This window comes from Haemaphysalis longicornis, unplaced genomic scaffold (assembly GCF_048455015.1).
Source record: "Haemaphysalis longicornis isolate Haplotype H1 unplaced genomic scaffold, Haemaphysalis longicornis Haplotype H1 scaffold_8, whole genome shotgun sequence".
NCBI classification, from domain to species: Eukaryota; Metazoa; Arthropoda; class Arachnida; order Ixodida; family Ixodidae; genus Haemaphysalis; species Haemaphysalis longicornis.
In genome coordinates, this window is record NW_027526445.1 from 109,333,161 (window position 1) to 109,352,132 (window position 18,972).

At 46.5% G+C, this 18,972-nt stretch overlaps 1 protein-coding gene across 1 annotated transcript in view; it reads left to right on the forward strand.

Moving 5' to 3' along the window:
* LOC144148429 (microtubule-associated serine/threonine-protein kinase 3-like) overlaps positions 1 to 18,972 on the forward strand; it is a 43,493-nt gene that overhangs the window by 10,498 nt on the left and 14,023 nt on the right. The window contains exons 4-9 of the mRNA XM_077679962.1: positions 1,233 to 1,394; positions 5,515 to 5,606; positions 8,930 to 9,095; positions 13,132 to 13,304; positions 15,948 to 16,018; positions 18,805 to 18,921. Coding sequence (XP_077536088.1) covers positions 1,233 to 1,394; positions 5,515 to 5,606; positions 8,930 to 9,095; positions 13,132 to 13,304; positions 15,948 to 16,018; positions 18,805 to 18,921 — 781 coding nt within the window. The remainder of the gene's footprint in view (positions 1 to 1,232; positions 1,395 to 5,514; positions 5,607 to 8,929; positions 9,096 to 13,131; positions 13,305 to 15,947; positions 16,019 to 18,804; positions 18,922 to 18,972) is intronic.

Here is an 18,972-nt window from a genome sequence, read left to right on the forward strand (position 1 = left end):
AGTTCGCCACTTTTCGTAATATTTTATAGTTTTCTTATTTTTAGTTTTTAAAAATTTCGTTCGACGAATTATCTTCATTTACGCTGTTATAAAGATTACATCTGGAACTTTCGGGCAATTTACAATGTAAAAATGCCATTTGCCGTATTTTGAAATGTCTTCTTATTTTTTAGTTTTTGAAAATTTCGTCCTACCAATTATGTCTATTTACGTTACCTTAACGATTCAATTTGGAACTTTCGCGAAATATGTATTATTGTGGAAATGCAGGGCATTACACGGTTCGCAATTTTCCGTAATTATTTTACATTTTTCTTATTTTATAGTTTTTCAAAATTTCGTTCCCCCAGTTATCTCCATTTATGCTATTATAACGATACATTTGGAACTTTCGCGAAATATGCGTTGTTGTGGAAATGCCATACTTTATATGTTTTGCCATCTTCTGTACTTTTTAATATTTTTTGTTATTTTTGTTTTTCAAAATATCGTTCAAACAATCATCTCTATTTACGGCATTATAACTATTGCAGGTGAAACTTTCGCGATATCTGCAATACTGTTGAAATGCCATGTGTTATAGGTTTTTCTATTTTCTGTAATTTTTAAATATTTTCTTTATTTTTTAGTTTTTGAACATTTTGTCCGTTCAATGATCTCCATTCACGTCATTGTAACGATTAAATTTAGAACTTTCGCGAAATATGCATTATTGTGGAAATGCAGGGCGTTACACGTTTCGCCAGTTCCCGCAATTTTCTTGTATTTTTCTTATTTTCTCCACCTACGCTATTATAGCGGTTACCGGTGAACCTTCTGCGTTATCTGCATTTTTGGGGAAATTCAGGGCGTTACACGGTACGTGCTGTGGGGGTGCATGGCAAAGAATGCTAATAATTAATTGGAATATATGCGGAGGCAAACAGTAAACCCGCGCAGCTCGATGACAGATGCCTTCGCCCTGCAGTAAACCTAACTAATCTGCCGATGATGATGATGACGATGGTTGTCCTTCCCTTGTCCTATATGCGTATAGAAATGTACAAACCTTGAATCAGGGCTTGTATATAATGGATTTTTGGTTTTTTGTAACAAACTGCTGTTTGTGCGTTTGTGTTGTCTGGGGCTATTCAGGTGAATTGAAATGTGGCGTTTTGCCATAGTACCACGCTCATCTCTTGTGTTGCCGAAATAAACGGTTCAATTTAATTCCTATCCACTTGTTCTCGCAGTGCGTCAAGAAGAACACCGAGGTGGCCAGGGAGCTGGGCATCACCGTGCGCAAGCTAGTCATCATTGTCGGCGAGGTTGCTACGTCCTTGGAAAGGATCTCCGAAGTGCCCGTCACCGACTGGATGGCAATTGGGGATGCCATTGTCAACAAGCTCGAAAAGGTAAAGGACTATACATTTGTCCAGAACTGAATAAGCACGTGAACCGAAACGAGATTGTTGTAGTCCATAACATCAATTGTACTGAAAATTATAATTGCGATGTTATTAAATGTTATATTTTTCTTATTACCATCAACACAGGAAAAAACTTTGGAATAAGAAATTTACAAAACCAACATGTTTAGTAATCACAAAAATTCCGAGGGGTGCTTAGAACATGCCTAAAAAGTGAAGGCGAAAACCCGGTTGGACCTTCGCTTGAACTGATCCTTACCTTTTATAGCGAACACAGAAAAAGGCCATACCCGCCTAGTCGACCCACCAGGTGATGCGTCGCGCTACCAACTATTCGCAAATTCGACTTCCGCCTTGGGGAGCTGTTTTTCTGTTGTCGACCCGAAACATAAAGATTACGTGGTCGCCTATGTATTTCTTGTGATCTAGTGAATCTTAAAGCTTCAGAGTTTAATTGGCGAACTTGTCCGATCTGTCATCTGCCTTCTTTCCGATTAGCGTTGTTTCTTGACGCCGTTACTGTGACTCCATCGGCACATACCGGCGTTCGTTACGACACGTTTCTAAGTCGTTTCTAACAGGACACACGTTTTTAAGTCAAAGACCACTACGCATTGAATAGACCCATTTTAAGGCCCAAACACATCTGCGGAGAACGACGCGTTTCCGCTCGCATTTTTCGTTTCTGGAAACCGGTCGGGCGGCAGTCAGGAGCAAGCATGAAGGCTACTGGACAGGTTTTCCAGAAGGAAAAAGCGAGCACGGAAATGCGTAGCTCTCGCAAATGTTGCTGTCCCTTTTAGGCGCAAACACACTGGCGGAGGACGGCGCGTTTCCACGCGCGTTTTTTTTCCTCTCCGGGAAGCGATCCCGCAGCCACCAAGAACCCGCAATGAGGGTGCTGGACCGGTTTTGGAGCGGAAATAAAACGCGCGAGGAAACACGTCATTCTCCGCAATTCTGTAGGGCCCTTTATTCAGCTCCAGACATAGATTAACCATGGTGCTGTCCCGATGCCTACTCGGCCCACATTCTGGATGCCCCCGGGTTCATTCCGATCAAGATTTAAATGTACACGCTTTCAACTCAGTTACTTTACAAGGATGAACTCTTATTGGGCATCGTTGGTTAGATTGCGCTGGCTGTAAGACAAGACGGACTAAAAAGGACACATACACTTAATGTCGGCTGTTTTGCGCATGATTTCTTGGCCCCGGACGACGGACCCGCAAAGTAAGTCCCACATTGAAACGTAGCCACTACGTCCCGCATAACAGCCCCAGTAAAAAAAAAAAAGGCCGATATGAACTTTTCTTATAAAAGAGGGCAAGAAGACGAAATACGACTTTGTTCTATTTGAAATAAGCAGATTTTCGCAGCCCGCTCAGCTCTATTGCAGCCACTAAAGACGTTTATTACCGAAGAACGCATGAAATATTGAAGAATTTTGCGGCATGGTTTCGTAATTGGGAAAGAGTGAGGGGTTACGGCCTGGCAGTAAAAGAATTTTCATATGCGCGTTAACGGAAGGTTAGCATTGAGGTGATACAATCGAGTAGAACTACAGGCGCCACTATTTCACAGCCATGTTTTAGGACCGAAGCGCCTTAGGAGCTCGGGCTGTCGGCGTCGTTGTCGTCTCATGTCATCAGGGTAAATTCCGGGACGGCTTGCATGCACTAACTCCTGCTCTTCATCAAGCCCCTGGAGGTACTACTTTACAAATTTATACAGACTCCACGGCGGCCATACGTGATTTATGTCGAGTGAATAACAACTCGGCTATCTCGTGGGACATTCATGACATACTGGATACGTACCCCTGCCCTCTGCGGCTCTCGTGGGTCCGGCGAAATACGCTTCCCGCTCATATGGCGGCGGATGGTGCCTACCACACTGCATTTGTTCCACGACCATTGCCTTTACTGACATTAGATACCCCAGGACAGTTTTTACAAAGGAAAGAAGATCTTCGTCGCGCCACACGAGCTCTAATTCCACCGTGTGGAACGGACCTCCCTAGCCGACTCGCTCGCTGGGAGGAGGTCTTGCTGCGAAGACTTCGTGTTGGTGTAGCCCTCTCTCCCGCTGTTACCCGGGAGTGGCCACCACGCTACCATGCACCGTTCGACCAGAACTGCCCCTTTTGCACGGCTCCTGCCGAAGATGCCGACACAGAACATTTGCTGTGGACGTGCCCTTCATTGCAAGCGGCCAGAACACGACACCTTCGAGGCACAGGCCTTCACCCTGGCAGACCACCTGACCTCCATCGGTGGATATGGGGACCCCACCACCGCTCCCTCCTTGCGTTTGTTCGCGAAACGGGAGTTAACGTATACTTGTAGCATAGTATTTATGCCAACGGGCATACTATCGCAAAAAAAAAAGTTGTTAAAGGGTGGTAATAAGCAAGTGTATAATGAATAAAACCGGCTTAAAATCAACTACAGGAATCATCAGGATTTTATTGCATTAATAACAGAAATTTGTTAAATTCTGTATCAAAATTAGTTTCAAAAGCCAGGTTTTCTCCGGTAAAGCATACTTCTTAGCATGCTGCGGCGCGTGACACGAAGATTAGTTACGGCCAGTCTGTCTCTCATTCCGGTTCAATCCGGTTCAACGGAAGACAGGGCGCCACTTCCTCTGCCGCACGCGATTGCTCCTCCCACCGGCGCTTGTCCGGCGCCCATTGAGTGCGCGCCGTGTGCCAAGAGAGAGGCTTACAAGGTGTCTTCGGTTTGGCTGCACTTCCTGCACTCATTCAGGTAATGCAGCACGCGCCTCTTCGATTTTCGAGTACAGCACGCGGAGCCTGCACTTTTCGATTAACCGACGCTGCAGAGAGTGCAGGATGAGTTCACTGCACCTCCTTCTGCACCTCCAGCGAAGGAGGGGCAGAAACAGACGACAAAAGTGCAAAAACGGTTCTGCAGTGGGGGCGCCTGCGCTGAACTGGCGGAAATAATGCTGAACTCATGCAGAAAGTGCAGGCCAAGTAGAAGAGACCCGTATCTCTGAATACACTTATACACTGTAAGCTTCGCCATTACTAAAGTTTCACGTTAGTGGAGATGGCTGAGGATTTTTTTTTTTGGTGGTGGAATAGGTCCGCGACTGCCAATCGCGAAAACAAGATTCTGTGACGCCATGAAAAATCACCTGAGAGTGGCTGGCGAGTCGCCACTGTTGAATATGTTTTCTCGATCATATTTGTAGAATTAACAATAAGACTGTTATTGTTGTTATTGGGATAGAAGAGCTAAACCAGAAAGAGGATATATGTTCTGCGCATGGCGGAATACAAAACGTTACGCTCGCATTGCGTTATGTCGCAGGGCGAGTCACGTCACATGGTGAACTGAAATGGGGCGGTTTGCATACCTTATACGGTATTCTTAAAATTTTGGCGCATTGCAGTTGAGCATCCTGGCGGTCTTTATAAAATGTGGAAATTCGACTTAGATGGAGCAAACGCGCGAAAAAAGGGTGGATACCTGGCAGGGCGTCGATAACCGAAGAGTGGAGGGTGCACAGTAAAATGTCGCTGTCATTCGTAAATGCTTGAGTGTTTTTAACATTTACGTTTGTGTTCTCGCCACGTTGACTGTGAAAATATAGTGAAGTACATGGCTGTAAACGTGCTCAGGAAGTAAAATAAATTTCCCGCGTTTCATAGCTATCAAATAGACAGGCGTGACCGTTGCTTAGCTGATGATAATTGCTTCACAGCTGGAACATGAAAGCACAATTGCAAAGTGTGGAATTAAGTGTTCGTCAAAAATTTACACGCCACGAAAAATTCCGAACCCAAGATGGTGAGCCGGCTTTCTTTCTGAGTGTTAAAAAATATTTCGGTGAGACTTCGACGATAGGATTTCGCTTTGCATTCCTTGACGTGTAGATACCTTTCGAATGGCCCAGAAACGTTTTACGAAAGCAGTACATGCAATATAGTTATGACTCAGCTGCGGCGGAAGGGTCAAGCCAGCTCTGGCAAAGCCTTAGAAGATGCGAGATTGCTTGGTGGTTTTAATAAAGCGACCTTTTTACTGCCCGAACGCTTTTCTTTTTCAAAACATTGTCCTTTCACTTTTTGCAGTTAAATCTCGCCAAACCACCTCCATTCGGCACCTACATTCCGCGCATGCGTGACTTCAAGAGCGTGAAACTGCTCGGAGCCGGCGGATTCGGGTACGTTGTTCGCACGAATGCGCCGCCGGAGCTTAAAAACAAAATATCCATACAGGCGCCGGTTTGACGTATGCTACTAAACTGATTCTCCTTCGTGCTGAGCCCTACTTCAGCTGCAGAGTCAGTGTATTGGGAGATTTTGTACATAATATGTACCTGTGAAGCAACGAACAGCTGAAGTTTCATTAAAAAATGGCGCAGCTTGCACCAGTGGTGGAAGGCTGGAGAAACAGCAGAGCTGGCGGCTTCTCTCGCTTAATTGGAGATCCGAAGGTTGCACCTGACATGGATTTTAGAACATGCCGCTTAAAGTTATACAGGACTGGCAGGCGGCGACGTCGCTTCGCCCGCAGCCTCTCACATCCCTCCTAGAGAAGATTACGATAGCACACTCTACAACCCACCGACAAGTCCAAAGACAACGACCGCGCTACAAACCCATAGGAAATGCCTTGCGCCTGGAATGCGATTGCAGCTAAATCGGATAGATGCCGGTTTCTTAACACGAGGAACCCAGGTTCGGTTCGGACCACAGGAGTCGTTTCTTTCAGTTGGCTGCCCATGTAATTGTCCCCCGCCGCTGGTAACCTTGTACCCCTCGGGCATTTGGGATGGCGTGGGTGGTTAGGTGGCCGGTTTAACGGCGTTCAGGTCCCGGGTGCCGTTCCCAGGTGATCCCTAACCGCACATTTTGCTGCTATGGACGGGAAATGCCGGGCCTAAACAGTTCCACTGTTGAAATTGAAGCAACATCCGCGTAGGTACTCCCGATGAAAACCTAGGCCATCTGCTGTAAAGTGAGCCCCTTTGAAGTCGGCTTCACTGCTACCCACACACACGCACTGTTGGAAGACATTTTCCAGGCGTCATATAAGTAATGTGTTACAAAGTGGAAAGGCTCTAGGGTCTCTTAATAAATGCCTCCATAAAACTTTGCGTATCAAGATAAGGCGCCATATGTCGAGCCCTGTTAATTGTGGGCTTCACTAATATAGGGAAATGTAGTGCTGTGATGAATTTTTTAGTTCAAATATAAGCGGTTTTATACGAAAATACCAAGGAACTAGACTCGCTTCCGTCTTCTCAACTATACACCACCCAAAAATGCACTGCTGGCAAAACATTCTTTAGGGGTACGAGAAGAGGTTTCACGTGAAAATATGAAGGCCCTACGGCCTTATATCAAGTAGCTTTGTAAAATTTTAAGTATCTATATGAAACATTTCACAGCGAGCCCATTTAGAATCGTCTTAACTAGGGTTCACAAAATGACTGCAAAAAAGACGTTTAGGCGGAGGCAAAACATAAGTAACCTGACATAAAATTGTGAATGTTCTAGCGCTTTTTATTGGAGGTACCCTGCAAGACTTTCTTCAACATTTTTGAAATATTAAACGCTTGCAGAACGTAGTCACCCAACACACCCAGTACTTAGATTAGGCGGTCGCAAAGTACCTCAGCCAAAAATTACCGCTCTATGCTATTCAGGTAACTTGAAAAATCACTCAAAAAATTTTTCTCTTTCTGAGTCTTGACGTTCTTCGACGGCTCGAATTACGTCACTAAGGCTATGTAGCAGCGTTCCGCCGGTTTTGCTTCAATTGCAGCAGTGAAAGCTGTTCGATAGAAATTAAAAAAAAAAAAGCCACAAAAACAAAGCAGAAATGGAAGGCGTATCTGGTGCGACGAGCACATCACGCAGTTCTGCTCCGTGCTGGCGATAACTGTAGCTTTCGCAGTGGTTCCAGACGTGAAGCAAAGAGTGAACGCGCTTATCGAAAGTGTTGCAGGGTCCCTATATTACCATAAACGTCACACGTCAAGCATTTGAAATGCACACACGGGTTTGCTCGTCGAAACTTCACTGATCATGGTTTGAGCTACATTCAGAATTAATGTCATGAAATACAAAGGGGCTGTTGTGGAAGTAGAGGAGAAAGAAGGGGGCGTGCACACTATCATCATTAGTAAATAAAAGGAAGTGGAAGTGCGTTTCCAGTTCTGCCCTACCCTGGCGTCCTGGTTTCTTGCGGTTCACAACAACTTTGGTGCCGAAATCACCCGTCTTCAACCACCCGGCATTGTCCGGACGAGCCATTGGGCCTGAAAGACGACGATGGACCGTTTGAAGCCCAAGCGAACGGCACGGCGGGCCCTTCTGACGAAACTGGTGAACGAAGTCAAGGCTGACAGTCTAAAGGTCCAATCTCGAAGCCAATCTAAAAGTCCCTGGTTCGTTCCCTTTCCGTCAAAGTTGTGAACCGCAAAAACCAGGACGCCAGGGTAGGGCAGAACTGAAAAGGCACTTCCACTTCCTTTTATTTACTAATGATGATAGTGTGCACGCCCCCTTCTTCCTCCTCTACTTCCACAACAGGGGCTGAAGGGCTAATAGATTGCATGAATGACATTATTTCAATCAGCTATGGGATCAGCGATAGCTACGCCACTGTACTTGACTTAAAGATATGTCCTACTGCAGGCGTACTTATGATTCTCCCCCTACGCGTGTACAAGCCGTTCATCTCAGGCTGAAAGTACATTTGGTCTGCCAGCTCCAAATGCAAAGCTGGTATAAGCTGGAGCCATGGTTGTGCGCATCACTATTGTTACAATATTTTGCAAAATTTGGGCGCTGGCCTTTGCTTCACTGAGAGCTCTGGACCTTCGCCTCTGTTAGCGAGGGCATTTCGGATTAGTAGCGATAGAGGGATTTCAGGTTTCTTGCACTGCTGCTGTGATACAAAATGTTAGTACCAGAAAGGTGCCTGAAATCTGTAGTGGCTTGCTGCGACCTTTAGAGCGTAATTACGGGTTGACAAATTTGCGTATTTTTTTCTTGCTTTGCTACAAGCGTTTGCACTTCACTACACGCTCCTAGGTGGGGAGCCCAGCAGTCTTAAACATTACCTTCCTTTACTCCGTTACACGTGGTTATTCAAATTGTTTCATACGCGATGATTAGTTTATAACCAACTATTTGTTCGTATTCAACTTAGGCTGTGAGGCTTCAACAACCATTCCCTCAGTCAACCCGCCATGATCAATGGTATCCATTTCCTCGCTTCTAAAGATACATTTTGGGGCCGTGCGTGGGGTGACAGCGATTCATTTGCTTCAATACTCTCAATGCACGGAGGCGTTCTTGGTCATTGTATAGTGTTATGGCAAAGCGCAACTAACGAGCATTTTGTAGTGCTGGTTATGCAAAAAAAAAAAGGTTCAAGTAGCGAACTCTTAGTCACGCAGCCTTCATAACTTGCAATGTCAAGGTTATTTTTATATCGTCCAAATTTATGCCACCCCATCTACCTTCTATGTAGCGCCGTCTACCTGACGAACTACCGTCCGGCGAACTTTGTGTCTTCGCTGAAGCTGGTGAACGTGGACCGCTTCAGCCGCCACAAACAGGCAGCCATGGACAAGGTCGTCGCCTCGGTCATCAGGAATCCGTTCCTGGTGAAGTACTACTGCTGCTTCTGCGTTAAGGTGAGGAACGCGATGCCTGCTGGAATCACTTTCATGTCGACATGCTTAGCCGGAGATGCTGGTTGGCCTAAGGGCGGAAATGCAAACCCCTAGGGAAACCTCCAATGGTTCCCTTAGGTATTTAGGCGGCACATTGTTGCTCAAAAGCGATACCGATAAGCTTGGCTCCAAGGCAAGGCAGAATTAACATTTAGATGTGCCCTGTAACGCCTTCTGAAAGCCATGTCTTCGTGACCCCACATCAGGAATAATTCTTAACGGGACACAGCAGGGACACGTAAACAGTCTTATTAGAGTACCAGATTGAAGCCCGGAATGTACAGACCATGTTTTGAGTTTGAGGTGGTTTTTAGAGTATATTTTGTGCGAGAAAAACGCATTTAGAAGTGCTGCTTCTTTTGCATCATTCTAGCAGCTGTTTTGATGAGGTCGGCAGATCCTGAGGGAAAAAATATAGCGTATTGCTAGAATGTATAACATTTACAATAAGCGTGCAACAAAAGAACGCGTTTATATTAGGCACGGAAATAAAAGAAAAAAAAAACAGAACTTTTATCAGCCACTCTTACAGAGAACACATCAGTGCACATTCAAATTTGAGGTGTTTACGTACTGAAGCTTCACGCGTTGACCCAGCGTACTGGTGGGCTCCGAATTTTGACGGTCGGGGCATCTCTAACGTGCGCAAAAATTTCGACACGCGGGCGTTGTCATTTATGACCTCCATCACCACAGCGGCTGTTGCAGCCTGGATCTAACCCGCGAACTTGGGATTCGTAGCCTAACGCCTTGACCTCTGAGCCACCGTGGTGTCTGAAGAATTAGAAAGTTGCATGTTCGGAGCAATAGAAACGTTCTTGAACAAGTTTTGTTGTGCAGCCCTATTACAGCTTGTTGTAGCACTAGGAGAGAAAGCGAGCATAGTGGAAGTGCAAGCATTACACCCTCCTTTTGTGCACCTCCACAATGACGGGTGCATGGTTGGCGAGCGGTAATGCCTTCACAAAGGGGCCATAAAGGCAAAATACAACTGAGTTTAATTTGAAAGAACTTGGCTTCAGTACAGCTCCATTCCTGCCGCGATAGGCGTTTTTTTAACGATAAGATCGCAAAACGAATTGAGAAACCTTGAAATATCGCGCTACAGTTAACTATTGTTGGTAGGAGTGATGTCATACGGAGCAGGACTGAAAGCATTTTTATCCGTATGTTAATTACAGGTTAGAATTTACGGGATATGATCAAACGAAACTGGAGTCCTCACTACAATCGCCCACTCGTGTGTTTTAGTGGTGTTTGAGGCCGATGGCTGCCAATTGCACAATGAATCTGCCCCACGACCTGCTCTATAGATAGCGACCTGCCCACGCGCGCCGATCCGCGTGCCGAATTTGTTATTGGTGGTTTGTTTTTTAGTTATTTCCGACGCCACTGCACCGGCTGGCGCTGCATTTAATCCCTAATTCTCCCCTTTCCACGCATTTTCTCGGCCTTGCGTCGTTGTTATGACGTGTTTTTCTGGGTCGGTTGTGCTCAGGGTTTGCCGATCCATACTGGGTGAAATGCACATCATCTGTTGGCTCGACGGTCGGCTCAAATAAGAGTATTTAACACAAAATTGTTACTTGTCTAGGCTGATGAAAGCGTGCACGCAGCCAGCGTGAACCGACACGCAACCACCGGGAGATATTCTGCAAAAAACGGTCCAAGCTGCTAACTCTTTGGTATCGTGTTCCATGGTGTTCCACGCGTTTGATAACGCACGTACATTGGAAAGGATAAAACCCCCCAGAAATATTCAGCACGTTGTGTTCTACATCATGAAGCCAAAAACATAAACAGAAAGAAGGACTTTCTGCGTAGTTTTATATAGTGCATCAAAAGAAAACGCGAAAAGAGGAAACACTCAGTGCTCGGTCAGTTCACATTGGCTTACGACGCATAGCATGACTATAACAAAAAAAAAATTGCGCCCATCTTCCCGCGGGGGAACCCTGATGGGATGCGACGCATCAGGGGGTTCAATTGGCGTTTCCATTGGGTTGATTCTCTTGCGCTGACGTTGGTATTGGATTGTGTCACAGCACTCGCTGAAGGGACCGTCGCTTCCATCACGTCTTCATCTGAAGAATCGAGTCAAGCACGCAGTCGTCAAGCAAAGTGACGCGAAGTCGAACGAGAGCGAGCGCTGATTGAACCGCCGCAGCGCGCTACCCTTTTTATATTCACAGCGCCTGAAGGAGAGGAGACAGCGGAGGAGAGTCGCGCGTGCGCGCACTTGCGCGACGGGAGCGGAGCGAAGCGAGCGAAGCGCGCGCACGCAGCTGTTGTTGTTTATGATAATGAGACGGAGTGAGAGTGTTGAGCACAGCTGTCGGAGAGAAGAGCGGAGGAGAGTCGCGCATGCGCAGTGGCGTGCGGACGCCGCCGACCCCGACGCAGGAGGGACATGCCTCAGAGCAAGAGATGCGTCGCATCTAAAAAGCAGCGTGCGCCAGAAATTTCTCGCTTACTCTTGGTTTGTCTTCAGCGTATGTGGAGGTAGTATAGCAGCAGCATGAATAGTGATTCGTAAAAAAGTACCTGCAGTGAGTCTGATACCGCGCTTGTAGGTCATAGACGAACTAGGCAGCAGGCTCGGCAACAAAGAATATGAGGAAAGATCCAGCAATATTTTCCACCGTAGTTTCAGTAAAGATATCGTGGGCGATTGTATTTGCTGCGGCAGCTTAGCACACCCGAAAAGCGCATGGTAAAGGCATTTTGTTTTCACCAGGCACGGCCACTCGGTCTCCCCGGGGGGAAGGGTGTGAATCGAGCGGCCGTGCACCAGGTTCCCATCGCTTCGTTGCGGAGACAGTGGCTTGAAAAGATATCCCGAGCTAACTGGTTCTGGCCGCAAGATTTGGTGGGGGGGGGGGGGTGGTTGCCATACCCAGGTTTGCCATCTGTTGGGCTTGTAAGCCACCCTGTCGGATCTCCTACAAACGTGACGCCCGAGTTAAGGTAAAAACACCGAAGTCGCTGAAAAGGTTGCCGTTGAATAGTGCTCCTTTCGTTGTAACAACATTATGATTTACCGCAAAAATGACGGCGCTTCCGCGCACACAATCGCCCTGTTGGGGTGTTGATACACCTTCGAGCCTTCTCTGTGAATTCAGAAATAAAGCTTCTCAACGCAAAGCGAAAGCAGACAATGCTCTTGATGTCTTAAACGAAAAAGAAACGAAAAAGTTCGAAAAAAAACGACGGTCGAGCAGGCGCTTATAGTAGCGGGTGGTTTGATGATGTTTGCAAAGCTAAGAAACGTTATTTGTAGGTTGATGTGTACATAGCTAAGAAACGGTTCTAGACTCTCTTTAATGGGTGGTATTATAGCTAGCGATTGGTACAAATGGCATTTATTGGTATGATCGCTAGTGTTTATGCAAAGTCGCTGGGACCACTGCGAGAGAAGCGAAGCTGGCGAGTTTGGGGATTAAACTTCACTCCATCTGATGGAGCGCGGCAGTGTTTTGGCACGGTGCCTCCCATTGTCTCTGGCTGCGATGGGCAGGTCGCTATGTATAAAGCCGGTTGTTTCTGCGCATGTGGCAAAAAAAGTGGCATAAAGTCGTTTTCTTTAATATCACCGTTATTTGTTTGAAGTTTCCGATAAAATGAATACCGTTGTTATCGGGCCGAAGTAGCCTTTTTAGTGAACCAAACTTATATGACCCCTTTAGGCAATCACGTGCGCAAGGGAAGTGTTGATTGATTGATTGATTGTGGGGTTTAACGCGCCAACACAACGCAGGCGATGAGGCGCGCCGTAGTGGAGGGCTCCGGATTCATTTTGACCTCCTGGGGATCTTTATCGTGCGCCGAAATCTCGTACACACGGGCGTTTTTGCTTTTCGCCTCCATCAGAAAAGCGGCCGCCCCGGCCGGGAATCGAACCCGCGACCTCGTGCTCAGCAGCGCAACGCCTTAGCCACTGAGCCACCGCGGCGGGTGCAAGGGAAGTGTTATAACAACCGGCTGTGATGTGTCGCAGGAGGCGTACGTCACCGTCATGGAGTACATCGCCGGCGTGGACCTTATGCGCGTGGTGACCAAGGAGGAATACATGGACCTCGAGCCGGTCAAAGTGATAATGGCACAGCTGATCCTCGCCCTAGAACACATGCACCTGCGCGGTTTCCTGCACCGGGACATCAAGGTGTCAAAGTGAGTTAACTGTAGCGGAGGGATCCATCCACGACGACGACGGGCTTCTCTCAAGAACGAGTTTCCCTGCCATTCGGAAGCGCAGGTGTTGCGCCCTTTGCGGCGTGATGCCTTTAAAGGAGCCATGCAGACAGAATACGAGTTTGTTTTATTCGAAATATTTGGTGTTTTATAGTACCCCCAGCGCTTATCCGGCAGCAAATGATGATTTTTCTTTCAGTGAAAAATTAAAAAGCCAAAACGTCAGTTCTCCCGCTGCATCAAGTGTTTCTTGACGTCTGCGGTGACTTATCCATAGCAGAGGTTCGAGGCAACGGTAGTGCGCTATTTATTCTGCAACGAACTGCGAAATTCCTTGTTTACCGTCAGTCCTCCTAGTTGGCGGACAAAGGACTCACTTGTTTGCTTACCGTATTTGCACCGGGGCTGCTTTTTTATGTTTGGTAGTAATCGTTTCGTGAAACATCGGTAAACTCTACAAACAGGGTTACGTAAGACGCTGCTGCTTACGCCAATCAGCCAGTGCCGTGTAAGACAACACTAAAGCGGCGCACTGCTGTGAAGCTATAACAAGCGTAGTGCGCGCATACCAACAGCAGTGCGCACTATTTCTGCTAAGTTTACGTGTACCTTCGTAATTGCTTCCATACCTTCCTTGACGATATAAAATGAATATACATTGAATTTAAGCGCAAATACGTCGTTCTGCAAGCCTGTAAGCCCTGCACAATTTCCGTTCGTTTTTTCTTGCCTCAGCCGATCACATCGTAGGTTCGAGTAAGAGAAATGAGCTAGTGGGTGGCATGACCATTGAGTGAAGTTTCCCTTCAAAGTGGTGTCAGTATTACTCTAACGAGGCAATCTACCGAATCAACCAGACTTGCATTTTGCCTGCATGACGCCTTGAAAGTAGTGCCTTCTGAAACCGGCTTGTTGAGAGCTGAATGCCCTGATACTTTTTACGTTAGTGCGCTAATTCAGACCCTAGCAAAGAGAAATAGCAAATGATATCTGATTTTTCATTGGTGTCATCACCGTCTTATCACATCGCCAAATTTTGCATCTGTGAGGGTGGTGTTCCTTTTTATTTTTTTGCAGACAGTGAGTCTGATAAGAACACCATCTCTAGAGCTGTAAACATCAGGTGTCAAAGGGTTAACTTTGCTATTTGCCCATCTTAAAATGTTGAGTGCAGAACACTTTAGGGACCCGTCGTGTCGTCGAAGCTTGTTCGGTGTCACGCTACCTACCAGCACAGGAACGCGGCGTCACAGACCCAAAGAGAGGGTCCGAAAAGATACTCGCTTTTCCCTCGATTCATCGTTCCGGCCAAGAGTTAACAGCACACTTGAACAAGCGGTTTTTAAAGTCATAACTGTTCGAAACTCCTGAACCGCTGGAGTCACGCATGTCCCCATTACTTAGCGCAAAGAAAGCTGCTGGTACATTGGAGGCAAAATCTGTGTAATTAACCGGCACTCCCAGCTACCATTTGCTTAGGAATGCTCATTGGGTTTGGTTTTACAATAGTAAGCGAAGCATAAGTGATCACAAAAGAAAAAAGAAACCCCGCTTTCGAACTGCAGTTGATAGGCTCAGGCACGTGCGAGCTGAAAGGAAACACAAAAAGGACAAAGCTCCCGCTTGTGCAGTTGCAGGCACAACAAGAAAGAAAAGATAAAAAAGGATGCGAGCTATACCAGAAGAAGGCGGGCGATAACTTCTAAGGCGGGAAAATTGAATTGCATTGAACAAACGACATCAATAGAGGAGTGAGGCAGAGAGGGTAAGAACGTGAGGGGTGGTGGCAAAAAGGGTTTGAACGGTGCCACTGCCTTTATTGGCGAATCACTGCTCTGCACTCCCGACAGCTTTCGTGTTGAGTGGAACTGCTTTATTTTGTTCCTCTGCTAGCGCACGGGAATGGAAGAAATCTATTGACGTTCGCATTCGGCCAATATGTGCACAGAAGCCGGATAATGTTGTACGCTTTACTTTCGCGCTATTAAAATCATAAACCCGAAGATTGCTTACTGCAAAATAAAGGTTTCAAGTGTTAACCACTTGAAGGTATTTTTTGAGCAGTGCGGCGGGTGACGGAGGTGTTAGCTCCGTCATGGGGCTAGGTTCTGGGGACAGGTACTGGGGACAGTACCCCAGTACCAATTTATGGGGACAGGTACTGGGGCCAGTGACAAAACTGACAATATCAAACTTCAGCGGAGGTTTTGCGTCGCTATCTTTTGGGGCCACCCGTAACGTTGCTCGCCCAAATTCCTTGACATGGATAACCCTTCAATTATTCTCTAAATTACCCGCTGGGGTGGCTCACTGGCTAAGGCGTTGCGCTGCTGAGCACGAGGACGCGGGTTCGATTCCCGGCCGTGGCGGCCGGTTTTCTGATTGAGGTGAAAAGCAAAAATGCCCGTGTGTACTAGATTTCGGCGCACGTGAAAGATCACCAGGTGGTCAAAATTAATTCGGAACTCTCCAGTACGGCATGCCTCGTCGCCTGCGTTGCGTCGGCGCATTAAAACATTAAAAACGTTAAAAAATGTCTGCAAATACAAATGACGCACCAGATGTTGGGTTAAGAATGATACACAAGCAGCGAAGGTAAAAACATGACCATGTGCCTTGCAGTATGATGATCTCGCCTGGCGGCCGAGTGAAGGTCATCGATTTCGACACAACTAAGGTCTGCAGCGGTCACTGTGAGTATCCTGATCAGTTAATAAATTTATGTATAATGGATAGGACGTCGACATTGTATAGTTGAGTCTGCACATTTAAAAACAGAATCAAGAGGTACGGAGACTCTATGTTGAGAGCAAACCGCGTTGAGTTTCGTAGTAATGGAACAGACGAAAATATATGGGGTTGGTATGACTATGCAATTTACTGAGAGTGTTTCAGGAAAACAAACGTTCACGTGTAGTGAATGAATGGCCATCGGGAAGAATAGGCCAAATCCGGCGCATTATGTTCAGCGGGATTTTAACGAGAAATAAACTTCGAGTACTAACTCATCTAGATGTGGGCGAAATTATTTTTCAAATAATGGGGGTGCACAACAATTAGATGCCTTAACTTTAATCATAAAGTGACTTTTCTATTGCAACTCGCCTCACTTAGAAACGTTTTAAACACTACCTGGGCTGGTATTACAAGTTGTAGCAGCAGTATTTTACAACACTGGCTGGAAGCTAAAGAACACAGCAGAGTTGCAGGCAGAAAAAAAAAGCACAAAATAAGAGGAGGTTCTAAAAAAGACCGGGATTTTGGCGAGCCGGGGAACGTTCACGATTGGAAATCATCGCGAACAAAAAAAGCACGAAAAAGGAAATTAAATAAAAAAAGGAAAATATTCGGCAGGTTTCGCTACGCAATCACCAATGCAAAGAAAAGATATCCCGTTGTGATACCGTATAAGCACCGGCACTCTCATAACTTAAATAACGTGGGAAAAAGGCACCCTGTCAACGTGGAGTTCTCGGCCCCAAATAAATCAGGAAAAGTGTGCAGTACGGTTGATCGAAGTTTAGCTTCCCGGAATACAAGGACAAAAAATGTGTGCCCGATAAATCATTCAGAGTCATTTGTTAAATGCGCAACGGTTGTCGTGTATATGTTGTCTGTGTTGTCGAAACACAGAGATAAAACAAGGAAAATAATCGAGGCCTTTCAAATCAGACGATCTGCAAACCGATGTATAAGTATGCCCTCAGTAGTGCTGCATGACCGTGAGCACGCTTATCTGAGTGACACCCTTTCGGGACCACGCAAAGCTCCAGATTACACTTGTGCAGACCGATGAGGGACTGCGTTTTTATTTGTTTATTCGCTTTAATAATTTACCGCCACGTGGGAGACTGATGTATGCATATTATTAGTGTTTTCTTTAGAATAAGTCAGATGTGAGCGCAGTGCTGTCCTGTCTACTTCCCGTTCATTTTTTGCGCTTTGTTTTTTTTCGCGGTGATTTTCCATCATGAAAAAGGAGGTTCTCCCGACAAGTCGTTAAAGATGCGTTAGCACCGCTCCATATTTGTGGCTCTTTGAGTGAGAGTGATTTCTTCGTGATGCTTCCTTGTTTTCGGCTGAGACCCCTTCGTTTGCTTTAGGTGCTTTCTTTTGGACATCTCCGTGTGGTATCTATGTCCCTTTGTCCAGCCCATAGTACACCACGTGACCTCAAACTCTTGCACATGGCGTGCGTTCACTCCGAATCTCGCCCTACGGCGTTAACAAATCACTTCCACACCAGGAAGGAGCGCTGCAGAGGCGGCACTCATGACACATATTCTGTGGGATCGAGCCTCCTAATATTATCCCTAAAACCAGTTGAAGGCGCAGCCAGTAAGTTCCTGCCATCAAATGTTAACTGTAGCGAAAACTGACGTACACGGCGTACAATTCAACAGACCTTTCTCCTCCGTCGGTGTGCACCAGTGCCCCAAACACAGTCGCATCACAACTTCGTCACGCCTTATTGCAAGCGCTTGTGTCGGACGCTAGTCGTGTGGGCTCGAATGTATTTGGCGTGTTCTGCGTGCACTGTTGCATGGCCGTATATTTCCTTGAAACAGACATTGCATAATAAACAGCAAAGGCCTCCAGCTGCGGCGTTCATCTCTTAGTGAAGAACCGCGAAGGTAAACCTTTATCTCTCCCACCGGCAGATGCCTGTCTTATACAGTTTCCGACATCATCAGCTCGGTGAAATCGGGAATAAGGAAGTTTCCAGGGCCCGAGCGCGGCAGTTGTGCACGGCGGGTGTGAGCTTGTCTGCGTCAGGCGACCACGAGAGGAATCGAAGTTGAGAAATATCCAGGTGCCTTATAATGAGAAGCCCAGTAAATGTGAATCAGTCTGCCTTTCGATTTGGGTGTACCGGCGGAAGTCTGTAACCTTTATGCGAACACGTGGATTCGGCATGCGTGAATTTACCGAGTCCGACTGCGCGTCATAACTCCGAGATCAAGGGGTACATGGTCCATGATAGCTACCGTCTCTTTGGGTACCCACATCGGAAGAGGTGCGGTTAGCTTCCTTATGCCACCCATCTAAAATTAGATTTCATTCTTTTCAGTTGGTTCGGTAATTTTTTCGGGTGGAAATGTAGCCGAATGGGCACGTTAAAAGTGCCCTGTAGTGTGCGCAGCTTTATTTTATTATACACATTCTGTTGCTGTGGATTGGGGATGGGACGCCATCTTTGCATTTCTGCCGACGAAAGCTTGCTGTTGGACACCCAGGTCTTGTTACTGTTACTTGGGAGGAGATTAATGAGTATTCCCCTGAATCTCTGATAGCTGCCATTAGAACTTACTTAAGCATGCTCCCACACAGGCTATCGCAAACAGTTGTCGTGACATACTGCATTGCTTTTGGGGGTGGTGACCTTGTTCTTGGGCGCCAGTACAGCTGACCGGAGATTATTTGTTGATACATCTGTCCTAGCAGTACGCCTAATCGGAGTCCATCTCAATCAATGCAGTCGCCAAGCGCCTTCTGAAGGGTTACTTCCGGAGAACTCCTTTCGAATTCCACGATATGGAGTCAGCTGGCACCATACCCTATATGGCTCCGGAAATCCTGAAGAGGAGGCCGTATGGTAGGTCCTCAATGCACTGAACGAAGTCGGTACTGTTTCTCTGCTGAAAAA